Below are 12,772 nucleotides of genomic sequence, written 5' to 3' on the forward strand. Positions count from 1 at the left end.
ATTCCACAGCAAAAGGAGCTGCAGCTGAAGTGTCTCATGGAGATATCCAGTAAGTACAGAGCTTAAATTATTGAACTGAATTTTGTCATTAGGTGTAGCAGAATTTTACTTGTACAACGTAGCAAATTCGAGTCTGGTTGATGTTGTAGATTATATATTCGTTATATCCGAGACCACGGGTTGGCTGGAGGAAAAAAAAATTGTTTCCAATTAGTTAGTTTTGATGTCATGAGTTTGAACAATAGTTCAAAAAACGTAGCGGAGGCTGTTCTTGGGGCTTCCCTAGCGGAACAACTACACCATCTTCAAGAACCTGAGCTTCAAGGGGATTTGGTGCCATTCTACCAACAACTTTATAACTGTGTTTTTAAAAGCAAACATTTTGGACATTGGAGTATGAATTAAGTGTCTAGTGAAGTGAAGGGATACCAAGTTTAAGATCAGCTAAATAATTTATATTTAACCCTATATTTTGCTTAATCTTAAAATTTCAATTTCATGAGTGGTGAAATTTCATGAATCAACAAATGAACACAAGATTCAATCAATAAAGTTCTTAATATCAACGTACATAAATGTTCAAATCAAACACTCACATAATTAGTTTCCTCCAGGTGCAAAATGTATTCATAGCAAGCAACCAATCTATTAAGGAATGTTAAACCACAGTTTTGTTCTTCTAGGGTTGCATCTAATACGCCTTTTAACCTTAAAAAGCTTCTAATAGATTCTTAAATTTAATCTTAAAAAATATCTAATAGATTCTTAAATTTTTTATTTTATGTCTAATAGGTATAGATTATTGAATTTTTAATTTTTTATCTGATAAATCTTTAAACTTCAAAAAGTGTCTAATAGTTGATCTATCAAATAGGTGGTTAGTAATTCAATACCCATTCGACACTTTTTAAGTTCATATCCTATTAAACACAGCATCGAAAAGTTAGAGATCTATTAGAATTTTTTTATAAAATTCAAAGGACTTTGATTCGGAGTATCAATTTTACCAATAATTCAAGTTTAAGATTCAATTTGATCGGTGAGTCAAACACGAGACTTAGAGAAAGAAAAAAAAGGAGGTTGAAGCTAGATTATCACCTTAATTTCCTAGTTGGCAACTTATTAGCCCGATCCCAACATATATTGTCGTAAATGTCACCCAATGCAACCTACAATTATTACAAGTGAAAAAAGTAGGAGGATCATTCAAAGAAAGCAAATTGGTGAATTGAGAGAAAATAAAAAAAAATCAAAACTTTACCTCACATGGAACTAATACTCCATCTGTGGCTTCACGACTTGGCCTACAGTAGAAAGCGCTTTTGGCAAACATGTCTGCAAAATAAAGACTTGTCCCAAAATTCCCAAAATTGTAGGCATGTGCAGGTGCTTCTGGAGGCACAATTCTCAAACCTGATCAAAGAAGATTCAGAACAACTCAACAAACTTAACCAATTATTACAAGAGCGTGAGTTCAAACTTCAAACCTTGGGATAGTATTCCAGCCCAGTTTGTCAATGGAGATCCATGCCACAGTAGCATTCTGTTTTTCGTCTGCGTAAACTAATAAGATCTATTATTAGCATGGGGTGGGATGTTGAAGCTCGGAGTTAATATTGAGTTTGGAATGACTTTTGAGAAGAATACTTTTTTAAGTAAAGCACTCATTCAGTATTTCATTTAAGAGAAAAAGCGGGGAGATTAATGTTTCCACTATATCTCAGGAGTCGTCACAGACGAAGCTTTGCAAAGACCCCAGTAGTATTTTAGTATAGAACAGAGGCATTCTGAACCGACTACAACCTGGAGATGAATACTAAAAGATCTTATCGAATGCACCATCGACCTCAAGCAGCTCGACCGGATGAAATAATTCGAACTTCAAATCATTCACTTTCTTAAACAACTAAAAGTCATTCTAAACTCAATCTTTGTTTGAGATAGAACAAAGCTTCACCTCTTTGAAGCGTTTACTTTCACCTTCTCTAGAAGTCTTGAATATCTCAACGATATCCACCTTGTGAGCTGTTGCGGTGTTCTGTATGTACTGCTTGATCTGGTAGACATGGATAAAAGTTAGAGAGAGATTAAAATTGTTGATTTGGATCAATTTAAGAATATGACAGTGGAGAATACCATATAAAAGTCTGCAGAATCAACTTCAAGAGGTGTCAATTCACATTGAAGGCATTGATACTTGGACAGAAGTGGATCATCCTAAAACATTATTTCAAGTCAAAATATTTCAGAGTAGAACAAATTAAAATACAAAACAAGGTGGTGATTTGCAAAGCTCTTGTTAGCTCCTATGACTTGTGTTTTGTTTCATAGATTTGTTGAATCAAAAGAATAGAAAAACCTCCCCTTGAAGTTGATGAATGAAAAGAATTTGAAAACTTTAAATATAGGTTTGGGCCTCTAGAAACTTTTCTACTCTTTTCCTGATTAGAGATTTGTGTTATCACTCTTAGAGTCCTTCGTTCACGTTCCGTGTAGTTCAAAGTTCATTTGTGTTATCGCTCTTAGTGTCAAAAGACTCGAATAGTTCAAAATTTGGAGGCAATTGGAGGGAAATTTTAAGAATGCCAATTTCCTGTAGATGCCATCATTGAAAAGTGAAGATGCTATCTCTATTTCACCAAGAGATTCAACCTATTGAAAACATAAACCAAGCTGAACTAGACATCCAAAATAGAGAGAAATCATATGCATACAAATGGAGAAGAAAAGGCAAAATAGAAGAGAAGAACCAATACCGGGTTACCATTTCGAGTTTGCTCCTTAACTCGTACGGATTGTCAATAACGCAATTGCCTGTCATTATTTGAACAAGTATATTTATTTTCTCAACCAGAGCTACATGGTTTCATTGAGAGATAAAAGGGAACTTACACATCCTTTTAAAGCCAAAGTCATGAGGAAGAATGTTGTAAAATTCTCTGCATGTGGAAGGAGATCCATGAAACCATTGAAATGTGCAATTTCATTGTTGCTTTGCACACGACACGCCCCCTTATATGCTCACAAAGTGACATGAGGAAGGCTCGAGTTGAATCGAAGAAAGACGAGCACGTACCCGGTTAGTTGCTCTAGCATTTTCTTATCAGATTGGTCAATAGCGTTAGCAATCCTCCTCAATGCATCATACACCTAAATATGTTGTGAAATTTGGTTTTAGTTAAAGAAACAAGTAATTCTAGAACACTAGCAATATCAGAGTTGACTAAGAGCATTGACCTTTGAAACTGTGGATTTACTAAGCTTGTCAAGGGGCAACTTCTTAGCATTATAGCCTGGGAGCAAAATGATCAAACTTTTAGATCGTTCCACACCCTGTTTATCATTTTACTATATAGTATACTTTAACATTTTTCGACCGTAAAAAACTCTGATAAAGTTTTGTTTGATGAAAAGAGAGAGAGAAAAAAAAGAATACCCAAGGCCATCATTCGTTGTTCCATCATCTGGGTATTGCAAATGAGCGAGATAAACTTGGCAATTCGAGGATCGAGCTTCATGAGCTTTAGTTGATCCTCTGTAGCAGAACAAGATCCATCTTGAACCTGGAAACAACCATAGATAACAACTTAAACTTCTGGATTCAGTGAGCTTTAGTTGATCCTCTGTAGCAGAACAAGATCCATCTTGAACCTGGAAACAACCATAGATAACAACTTAAACTTCTGGATTCAGTGGTGCATTTAAACATGGTACGAAAGTAAGAGGTCTCATGTTCGAATCTTTTGCGGTGAAGAAAAGTCGTGATGGCAGAAAACTTACTGATTTCGGGTCTTTGGTTCTGCTGTAATCCATTTCCAACCAGGTATAGAACTTTGGACGAGTGACAAATTCTTTGCGGTTGTCCAATGGTTCTTGGTCTTTGTGAAAAGCTTTGTGGTGAACTCTTAATTTGATAGAACTCTCCTTTGAACTGTAAGGACCTTGTAATTTGTCTTGGCCTTTGATTCCAACTCTTCCCCATCTATTGTAAACCATGAAGTTCCCTCCATCACTTTGATTCTACCATAGAGAGAGATGTTCAATGCAATGAACTTAGAAGCTAAGAAGTTGCTAAAGAGAATCACAAATTTGTACCAAGAACTTGGATTATGTAGAATTTGTTATTGTTGTCTCCAACATTGGTTTGATTCAAAGTGGCATCGTAAAACTCTTCGTCCTGCATCGGAAAATAGAATCGATCCAACTCTAAGTTGTTGACAAAATGAGTATGAAAAACTTAAAAGTTTTATGATGCAAGTTTGAAGGGCTAAAATCAAGAGTAACAATATAACACATTACCCAACAAAAGTTCATTGGCACATTATTCAATCATAAATTAAATTATTATTTTGAAGTACTCTTTTAATTAACCAAATTAGTTTATATTAATATCCATAAGTTTCCATCTCAAAATCAAAATTAACAAATTTAATATATTTGTTATTGTTTTGCTCCCAATACGAAATTTAGCTAACCTATGTAGTTCCCAATACACCTCCACGTTGGTAAGTGGGTATATATAATCGAAGCTAAGTTGTCCATTTGTTAATGAAGGTTAAAATAAAAGATAAAAATAAAAGTTTATCTTCTTCAAATTTCTCTTCCTACCCAATAGGTTTCTCTTCTATTCTTTTCATTTTCTTTGCAGAATCAGTCCCGCCAACCGTTGAGCCCCTTCGACCGTGCTTCCGGCTAGTCGATGCACCCTTCGCCGTCCTCATTTGACTCTCTTCAGACCCGTTGGACGACATAAAGATGAGTTTGAAATGATTTTTGAAAGAGAAAAAAAAAGGCTTTTAAGAGAATTACTAAAGTGGTTTCTTGAGGGGGGTTTTTGAATTTGTTTGAGATGAATTTGTGAGAGAGAGAGGGGGGTTTTAACTTTTAAGGATGTGGGAATTGAAGAAAATGAAGGAAGAAATTGAAGTGGCGGGAAAAGGTCTATGGCTTGTGGAGCAAGACATTGAAAAAGCTGTTTTATTCGTTACGTTCGGAAATGGAGTAATTATTGTCTGCAAACAAAAAAAACTATGAGCTGATCATACGATCCAATCAGTACGTGCCACGTGCTACCATCTGTATTTGGGCACTGCCCCAACCAACGCTTTAACGTTGTTGTGCGTTGAAGCATGTTGCCGCACTGGATTACTACCAAGAGTGCGGGATACGATTTGACTTTGTTAAAAGTCAAAGCACGTGGCGTTGTCCAACTCAAGACCATGCCTTGCATAAGATGCTTGTATATATATATATATATATATATATATATATGTGATAATCTCGTTGAAATATTTTTGGCAAACACTACATGCATATGAATCAATGTCGAAAATATTTACGAGACAAATGAATACAAACAAAGATGATAAGAATTATGGCCGACAGGACATGTCTCTAATTAGATCTTATCTCTTTGGAATCTATTTTTTGAAAAGTAAAGATAAGATTAGCTCACAAGCGTGGCCGACAAGAAATCTTATCTTTGAAAAAGTAGGAAAAGAAATAAAGTGAAGCTAAAGCTAGAAAAGCAGCGAAAATAATTACAAACGATTTTACAAAAGCAAAGTAAAGATAGATTCTGAATCATCTTCAAGCATCTTTCTGACTCATCTTCGATAAAACAGTTTGATGACATCACCCAACTTCTTTCAGGTATTTCGCATAGTCGTGAGACAAGAATTTCTAGGAGTCACTCCTCCGAGATTAAGGATGAATAACTGCAAACTTACAAACGGCTATCCACGCCTAAGGCTACCGGCATACATCCCACCGCCGAAGCATCCATCGGAGTTTCTCTAGACTTATCTTGACAGTCGTGACTATTTGTGAAAGCACTGCGAAATCTGCAATCTTGGTCAACTACTGCCCTGTTCGAAGTTATCTCTGTCATGCCCCCACCTTATCGATGATTCACATAATCAACGAGATAATACATAAGTAAAAACATCTACCAAGTGGTCGTTGAAAAACACACTTTATTTTTTAATATTGACCCGAAGATCACACCTTAGTAAGGTTGTGTATCTAGGAAAGGGTCGTTGACATCTATATCGACGAGAGGATCAGGTACATCGCCGACTGATGAAGATGAAGATGAAATGGTGATGCGTTCGCTTGCATCATCATCTGAAAACGATTCGCCACGCGCTGTATGAGAGAGGTGAACTCTGCCGTTGAACTAATTCCTGCAAGGACAAAAATGATATCGTTTCTCAAAAGAGCGTGTTCTTCATGCTCTTTTCTCTTCATGTCTTGAAGGTGGACGTTTGCCTCGAACTATACCTTCATGTTTTCTTCCTGAAGGTGGTCATACTAGAATTTATCTCACCATTTGATATGTATTACCTTTGTTAAGGCCTTGAAATTTCCATATTTCCCCATTTGAAATTCCAACATAAAATCCAAGGGATTTGGAAGTATAGAGCAAATTGAGACGTAATAGATATGAGATTCTATAAATTTAGGGCCCATTTGATAATCTTTGGTGTTTAGTTTTTCTAAAAACCAGTTTGATAACCGTTTTTTGTTTTTTTGTTTTTAAAGAACAGAAAACCAAACATGTTTGATAACCATTTTTAGTTTTATGCTTTTAAAAAGTTAGAAAATTGAAAATACATATTAGAAAATTGAAAATACATATTAGAGAGAGAAAATTTTATGTAAAGTAGGGATGACACTAGTGTTGGTGCGAGTGAAGATGCTCTCCCCCATTCTCATGCTCATGAAAATTTTTAATCCCCATCTCTACCTCGTTCTTCGGTTTAAGAGATGTTCTTGAGAAAAATTATCGATTTTATAATTATTTTAGAATTTAAAAAATAAAAAATGTAATTAAAAAATAGAACGAGAACGAGGTTGGGATATGCATTTCCTATTTTTAGGGCCCGACCCTAATTTTTGTCATCCATTATGTAGAAATATGAAAATACAAAGTTTAGAGAGATGTAAATAATATTTTGGAAGATAAATTTTAGAGAGGTAATAAAAAGATTTAGAAAAAAAATTAGTGAAAGTAAAGTTAAATAAAAAAGAGAAAAAATTTTAGAGAAAAAAAGTAAAGTCGAACAGGAAAATATATATTAAAAAAAAGAAATTAGAAATAAAGAGAAAAATTATAGTGGAAAATTTATAAATAAAAACCAAATTCAAAATATAATTTTTAGAGAAAATAAATAAATACAAAGATAAATAAAAGTTACAAACTTGAACGAGAAAATAATATATAATTTTCAGAGGAAAAATAAATTAGGAATTGAAAAAAATGGTTATAAAAGACAAAATTTTAGAAAGAAAAAAAATTCGTCAAAATATTAATTTTTTAAAAACTCATCTGTTAGAAAAAAATACATAGAGATGAAAATTTTGGAGTGAACATTTATTTTGTTCACGGACTCCAGAGTCCATAATTGTTTTATATACTAAAAACGAAAGGTCCGTTTAATAACTATTTCGTTTTCTAGTTTTGGTTTTTAGTTTTTAGAAAATAGGTTTGTTTGGTAACCAATCCAGTTATTTGTTTTGATTTTTCAAAAGCAATTTTGAAATCGTAGGTAAATTTAAAAAACAAAAAGGAGTAGTTTTCTTTATTTACGTTTTTCAAAATCTAATTTTTTTCTTGCTCAACTTGTTTTTTCTTTCTCATATTTATTTCTAACAAAAAATTTTCTCACTCTAAAATTTTTTCCATCCTACCTTTCTCTCTACAAAAGTTATTTTTCTCTCACTAAAATATTTATATTTTAAATATTTAGTGTTAGTTTTAGATCACTCTCATTTCTCTCTAAAAAGTTAATATTTTCTTGAATTTTGTCTCTATATAATTTTGTTTTTTAAAACATTTTTTTTCTTCTTAATCTATCTTTTCTCTAAAAAATTATATCTTATTTTTTCGTTCAATTATTTTTCACTATAATTTTTATTTATTTATTTTTTCTAAAAATTATATTTTGAATATTGTTTTTATCTTTAAATTTTTTCTCACTACAGTTTTTTTTTCTTTCTTATTCATTTTTTTCTTTAATATATATTTTCTTCTCAACTTTAATTTTTTCTTTAAAATTGGTATCTTTTTGTCTTTAAATTTTCTTTCACTAATTTTTTTCTCTCCAAAATTTCTCTTTAAAAAATTTATTTCCATCCTTCTAAAATTATATTTGTGTTTCTACATTAGGGATACAAAAATTCCCTAGGGTCGAGTCCCTAATAATGAATGTCCCAAACCCGTCCCGATTCTATTTTTTAAATAAGTAATATATTTTTTATTAACATATTTACTAAATTGTGAATAAAACATTAAATATTTTTTAAAAATAATTATTTATAATAGTAAATAATAATTCTAAAAACAATTCATATATATATCTATTACACTTTCTATAAAATCCTAAGAATAATCAAAATTAATTACAAAATCAATAATTTTTTTGCGCATATCGACGTTCCAAAATAACGATTATTTAACATGGTTCTGGACTCTCGAACCAAATAACGAGGTTAAAATGGTAGACTAAAAACTTTCACGAGCACGAGAATAGGGGAGCGCATCTTCAGTCTCACCCAACAATATTGTCATCTCGACTCTAAATAGAATTTTATCTCTAATATATATTTCTAATTTTCTAACTTTTTAAAAATAGAAAACCAATAAAAGTTATCAATCATAATTGACTTTCTGTTTTTTAAAAACAAAACCAAACCAGAAATGGTTATCAAACATAACCTGTTGAAACAAAACAAAAATTGAAAGAAGATGTGCAAATTGCGATAAACAAATTCCTGTTTTTTGTATCCCAAAGGAAAAGTGGCAACAGACATCGTAATCAATGACTGTTCAAATATGCAAAGAAGGATTTTACTTTATTGAATTCAAAGTCTGTGAATGGAGAATGGAGTTCAGAATTTCTTGATGAAGTCATGGATGTGAGTACTGATTTCCTGTGGCCTTTCTTGGTTGATGAAGTGAGCAGTATCTTTCATTACCACCACTTCCTCCAGAAACGGCACATCCTTTTTGAATCCGCCGTTGTGGATGTATTCCTTGGCTCCTGCAAAATGATAGGTCATATCCAAATCCCCGACGACGAACTTCACCGGCACCTGGATCTGTGCTCCCGTCCATGGCGCGGTCAGCTCCCAAGTTCTGAAACAAACGTCAACTCACTTTCATATATACAAACAACCATTTGAATCAACAAAACATGTTCTGAGTTTGAAAATATGGAGCCATTTTTTTTCTAACTTCAAATGCGGGACGTGTTCGATCAGAGTCAATCAGATGCAACTACGGCTTACAGGTCGAAAGCTCGATAGTAGTTCAATCCTCCAGTAAAGCCTGTGTGCTTAAATTTGGCAGCAAAATAGTTGATGTCTTCTTCTGTCAGCCAAGAAGGAAGGTTTTCTGGAGGTGGTCTCCCACGGAATCCAACTTCTTTAGGCAACTTTGGAGGATCTGTACTTCTATTACTTAACAATGCCTTCAAAACCAGAGCTGTGTCAACCGAGGTAAAATGTTGCTCTGCCTCTCCTGGAGCCTGTTAGAAACTTGAAAATTAATCCCATATAGATTTTTTTTTTGAAATCCGTGACAATTCGTCAATTAAGTGAACATCATAGAATTTAAACTCATTTTCTCTTCCCTAGACCAATGAGCCATCTATTATGTCACAATCAATTCATTTTTGTTTTCTGTGTTTATATGAAACTTTCAGTTCATTGCAAAGACTTTGAGAATCAGCCAAATAGGACTCTAATTAGCAACGTTGCTACACTCATTTGCAACTTCTAACGCGCAACTCCTAACTCAGGAAACTTTTCAATCTACTTACCAAGAAAGAGCAGGACAGCAGAATACCACAGTTTAATTAGCAGCTCAAATTTCAATTACTTCTTACGAATTGAAGAAAAGCACAACAAAATTCACAAATTCACCTGAAACCTGCAAATGTAGAAGTCATCGCCATACGCAGCTCTGAAACCCTCGACAAACGAAATCGCAGGGTTCCTAGGTAAGAAATGGACGCTGAGATTCACCAGCGCCTTGATCCGATCTGGCCTGAACAAGCAGAAGTACCAGGCGATTATCGCCCCCCAATCGTGCCCTACCAGGAACACCTTGTCGATCCCGAGCCCGTCCAGAGCCCCAACCAAATCGCCGACGATGTGGAGCGCAGAGTATGACGTATGCGATTCCGGCGAGTCCGTGTCGCCGTAGCCGCGGAGATCGGGCGCGATGGCGCGGTATCCGACGGAGGAAAGGTACAGAAGCTGGTGGCGCCATGAGTACCAGAGCTCCGGGAAGCCGTGGAGGAGAAGGACGACGGGGCCTGTGCCGATGGAGGCGATGTGCATTTTGATGCCATTGGTGTTGACGGTGGTGTGCTCAATCGCGTCCATGGCAGCTTCTCTCGTTCTCTCTCACGATAATCTCTGCAACTGCGAGTTTATCATTGTTGCTGAGGATGGATTCGATGTCAATGGCCGGCGTCGTGATTTTCGAGGTTCTCTACAGTTTCCGTCGGCTTTGCAATGCAGGTAGGACGACCACGTGTCAAACGTAGATATCAACGGCCCCAAGTGTTTCAGTTTCTTGTAAAACAGGATTGCAGGGCCATTGTGGAGCCAAGCAGGGCTTTAAATATTGATAGATATTTTAGGAAAATATATAAAAATAGAAAAAAAAGTCGTAAAAGGGATTTAAAAAAAAACAAATGACAAAACGAGTGTATTTTTAAAAGTAATTATAAAAAATAGGGTAGATAAATCGTGGGGTGGACTGTGATTTGACCAAAGTCACAAGCGTGGACTACAATTTCATAGTAAATTATAGTCATCACTCTCGATTCATGTCGAAATCGCGGTCATTGCTAATGGAAGTCACGACTCTTCCTTGACGTGGCCCTACCTGGAGCCACGTCTCTGCTAACGGAGTCGCAGCCATTCCATCTTTGCATACAGCATATCGGATGGAAGTTGCAATCATTCCACTAAACTCCTTTTGTTCTCTTTTCTTTTTATTTTATTTTAAAAAACCCGAATTTAAGAAAAATACTCAATTGTTTAATTTTAATTTTCTCCGTATTTGGAAAATATGTCATGCATTAGTCAAAGTTAAATTGGGATTTTCCTTCTTCTAGCTTTAATATTTAATTAAGGCAGAGTTTTCTACCATAGAAAAATAATGTTCTTTTTCATTAGAATACTCTTCTAGTGAAATAATTTAGGGTACGTGAAAGTTAATATTGGTTAGATGTCTGAAATTTTAGTTGTGATGTTCGACAGGTTTAGATAATAATCATGTTTGTTTTGTAGGTAAATTTATAATGATGTTGAGGAATATTTAAATAGATATGTTATTGACTTTGTACGATGCTCGAAAATTATATATTTGTTCTTAACAAAATTATTATGTATATTCATGTAATTTATACCTTGACTTTTATGTTTTAATTAATTTAATAATTTTTTATCAATTTAGTTTATATTAGATTTAAATGTTGTTTTATATAACATATCAAGATGAAGCACAAGAAGCTGAATGACATTTTAATCATCAAATTGGTTTTAATCTAATTTTAAACTTTCATACCTTAAATGACATTTTAATCAAAATTTAAAACAAATAACAAAAAATAAAAAATTTAATCACATATTAATAAAATAACAATATAAAAAATTTAAAATAGAAATAAAAAAAATAAAAAGGTTGTAGTTGATAATAAAAAAAATAAAAAAGGTGCGTACGTAACTTCCATACAGGCCATAGTCGCGTACATTCGCTTAGTCACCTGCCATGTCAAATATATGTTTGCATGGAAATCGTAGGCATTGTACGACTTCCACTTTGACCTAACCTATTTTTGTCAATAGTTTTGAATAAGTGTGTTAAAAAAGATCGACAACTCGAAGAACCCAACCCCAAGAGTTGGGTTGGGTTGATTTACGAAAGAATCGAAAATTCAGTTCGGTTCACGGGTTGAGTAAAAATTTAGGGGAGTAGATGAGTGTTCCTTTTAATGCTGACTCCGAGATTTGAACAAGGGGTCCCACCCTTTCACTGGCTCGAGAGGGACTTCCGGTTATTGGTCGGACCATAACCGGGTTGTTCCTTAAAAGATCAATGGTACTTAAGGTACAAGATGTAACACAGGGGTAACACGGTAATTTGATCCATCTGTGGTTACGAACACTCGTGAAGGAATGACTGGTTGTTAATGGTCGATATTCGTGGACACAAAAATATTCTATAGTGAGAAGAGTACAGCTGCAAGTTTCTAGTGGAGTGACCTGCAGTTAACGTATGTTGATTAATATGGTTAATGAGTTTAACCAGTTAATTTCGTTATGTTGGAGCTTCTGATATATAGGTCCATTAGGTCCCTTTGCTAGCTCGGGTAATTAAGGACATTAATTTTTTGGAGGAATTTGAATTGTTCAAATTTAATTAAAAGGAATTTTTTGTAGTTAATTGTGTATGACACAATTTAATATAATGTATGATGATACATTATAAAAATATATATTATGAGAGAATAATATGAATTGGATTCATATTAAAACTATAGGCTAAAGTTTAATGTGAATTAGATTCATATTAAATACTTTAGGCTAAAGTTTGATGTGAATTAGATTCATATTAAATACTTTAGGCTAAAGTTTGATGTGAATTAGATTCATAATAAATACTTTAGGCTAAAGTTTGATGTGAATTAGATTCATATTAAATACTTTAGGTTAAAGTTTAATGTGAATTAGATTCATATTAAATACTAGGTTA

At 33.9% G+C, this 12,772-nt stretch overlaps 2 protein-coding genes and 1 pseudogene across 3 annotated transcripts; all 3 read right to left on the reverse strand.

The window, feature by feature from the left end:
* Positions 1 to 46: 46 nt before the first annotated feature.
* LOC148209858 (poly [ADP-ribose] polymerase 2-like) lies at positions 47 to 2,142 on the reverse strand. Its single transcript, XM_088127902.1, has 4 exons — positions 1,488 to 2,142; positions 1,262 to 1,413; positions 1,099 to 1,169; positions 47 to 184 (listed from the first exon to the last, which is right to left on the reverse strand). The coding sequence occupies exons 1-4, from the start codon at positions 1,540 to 1,542 to the stop codon at positions 151 to 153; spliced, it is 312 nt and encodes a 103-aa protein (XP_087984028.1). The 5' UTR covers positions 1,543 to 2,142; the 3' UTR covers positions 47 to 150.
* A 682-nt stretch (positions 2,143 to 2,824) lies between these two features.
* Positions 2,825 to 4,989, reverse strand: LOC111022427 (poly [ADP-ribose] polymerase 2-like; annotated as a pseudogene). Its single transcript, XR_015792959.1, has 6 exons — positions 4,609 to 4,989; positions 4,096 to 4,177; positions 3,781 to 4,020; positions 3,437 to 3,563; positions 3,238 to 3,293; positions 2,825 to 3,150 (listed from the first exon to the last, which is right to left on the reverse strand). The product of XR_015792959.1 is annotated as a poly [ADP-ribose] polymerase 2-like (transcript).
* Positions 4,990 to 8,739: 3,750 nt separating this feature from the next.
* On the reverse strand, positions 8,740 to 10,598 carry LOC111022450 (epoxide hydrolase 3). Its single transcript, XM_022299626.2, has 3 exons — positions 9,928 to 10,598; positions 9,292 to 9,530; positions 8,740 to 9,139 (listed from the first exon to the last, which is right to left on the reverse strand). The coding sequence occupies exons 1-3, from the start codon at positions 10,390 to 10,392 to the stop codon at positions 8,893 to 8,895; spliced, it is 951 nt and encodes a 316-aa protein (XP_022155318.1). The 5' UTR covers positions 10,393 to 10,598; the 3' UTR covers positions 8,740 to 8,892.
* Positions 10,599 to 12,772: the final 2,174 nt, after the last annotated feature.

Source organism: Momordica charantia, assembly GCF_013281855.1.
Source record: "Momordica charantia cultivar OHB3-1 chromosome 8 unlocalized genomic scaffold, Mcharantia_2.0 BLBB01000008.1, whole genome shotgun sequence".
Lineage (NCBI taxonomy): Eukaryota > Viridiplantae > Streptophyta > Magnoliopsida > Cucurbitales > Cucurbitaceae > Momordica > Momordica charantia.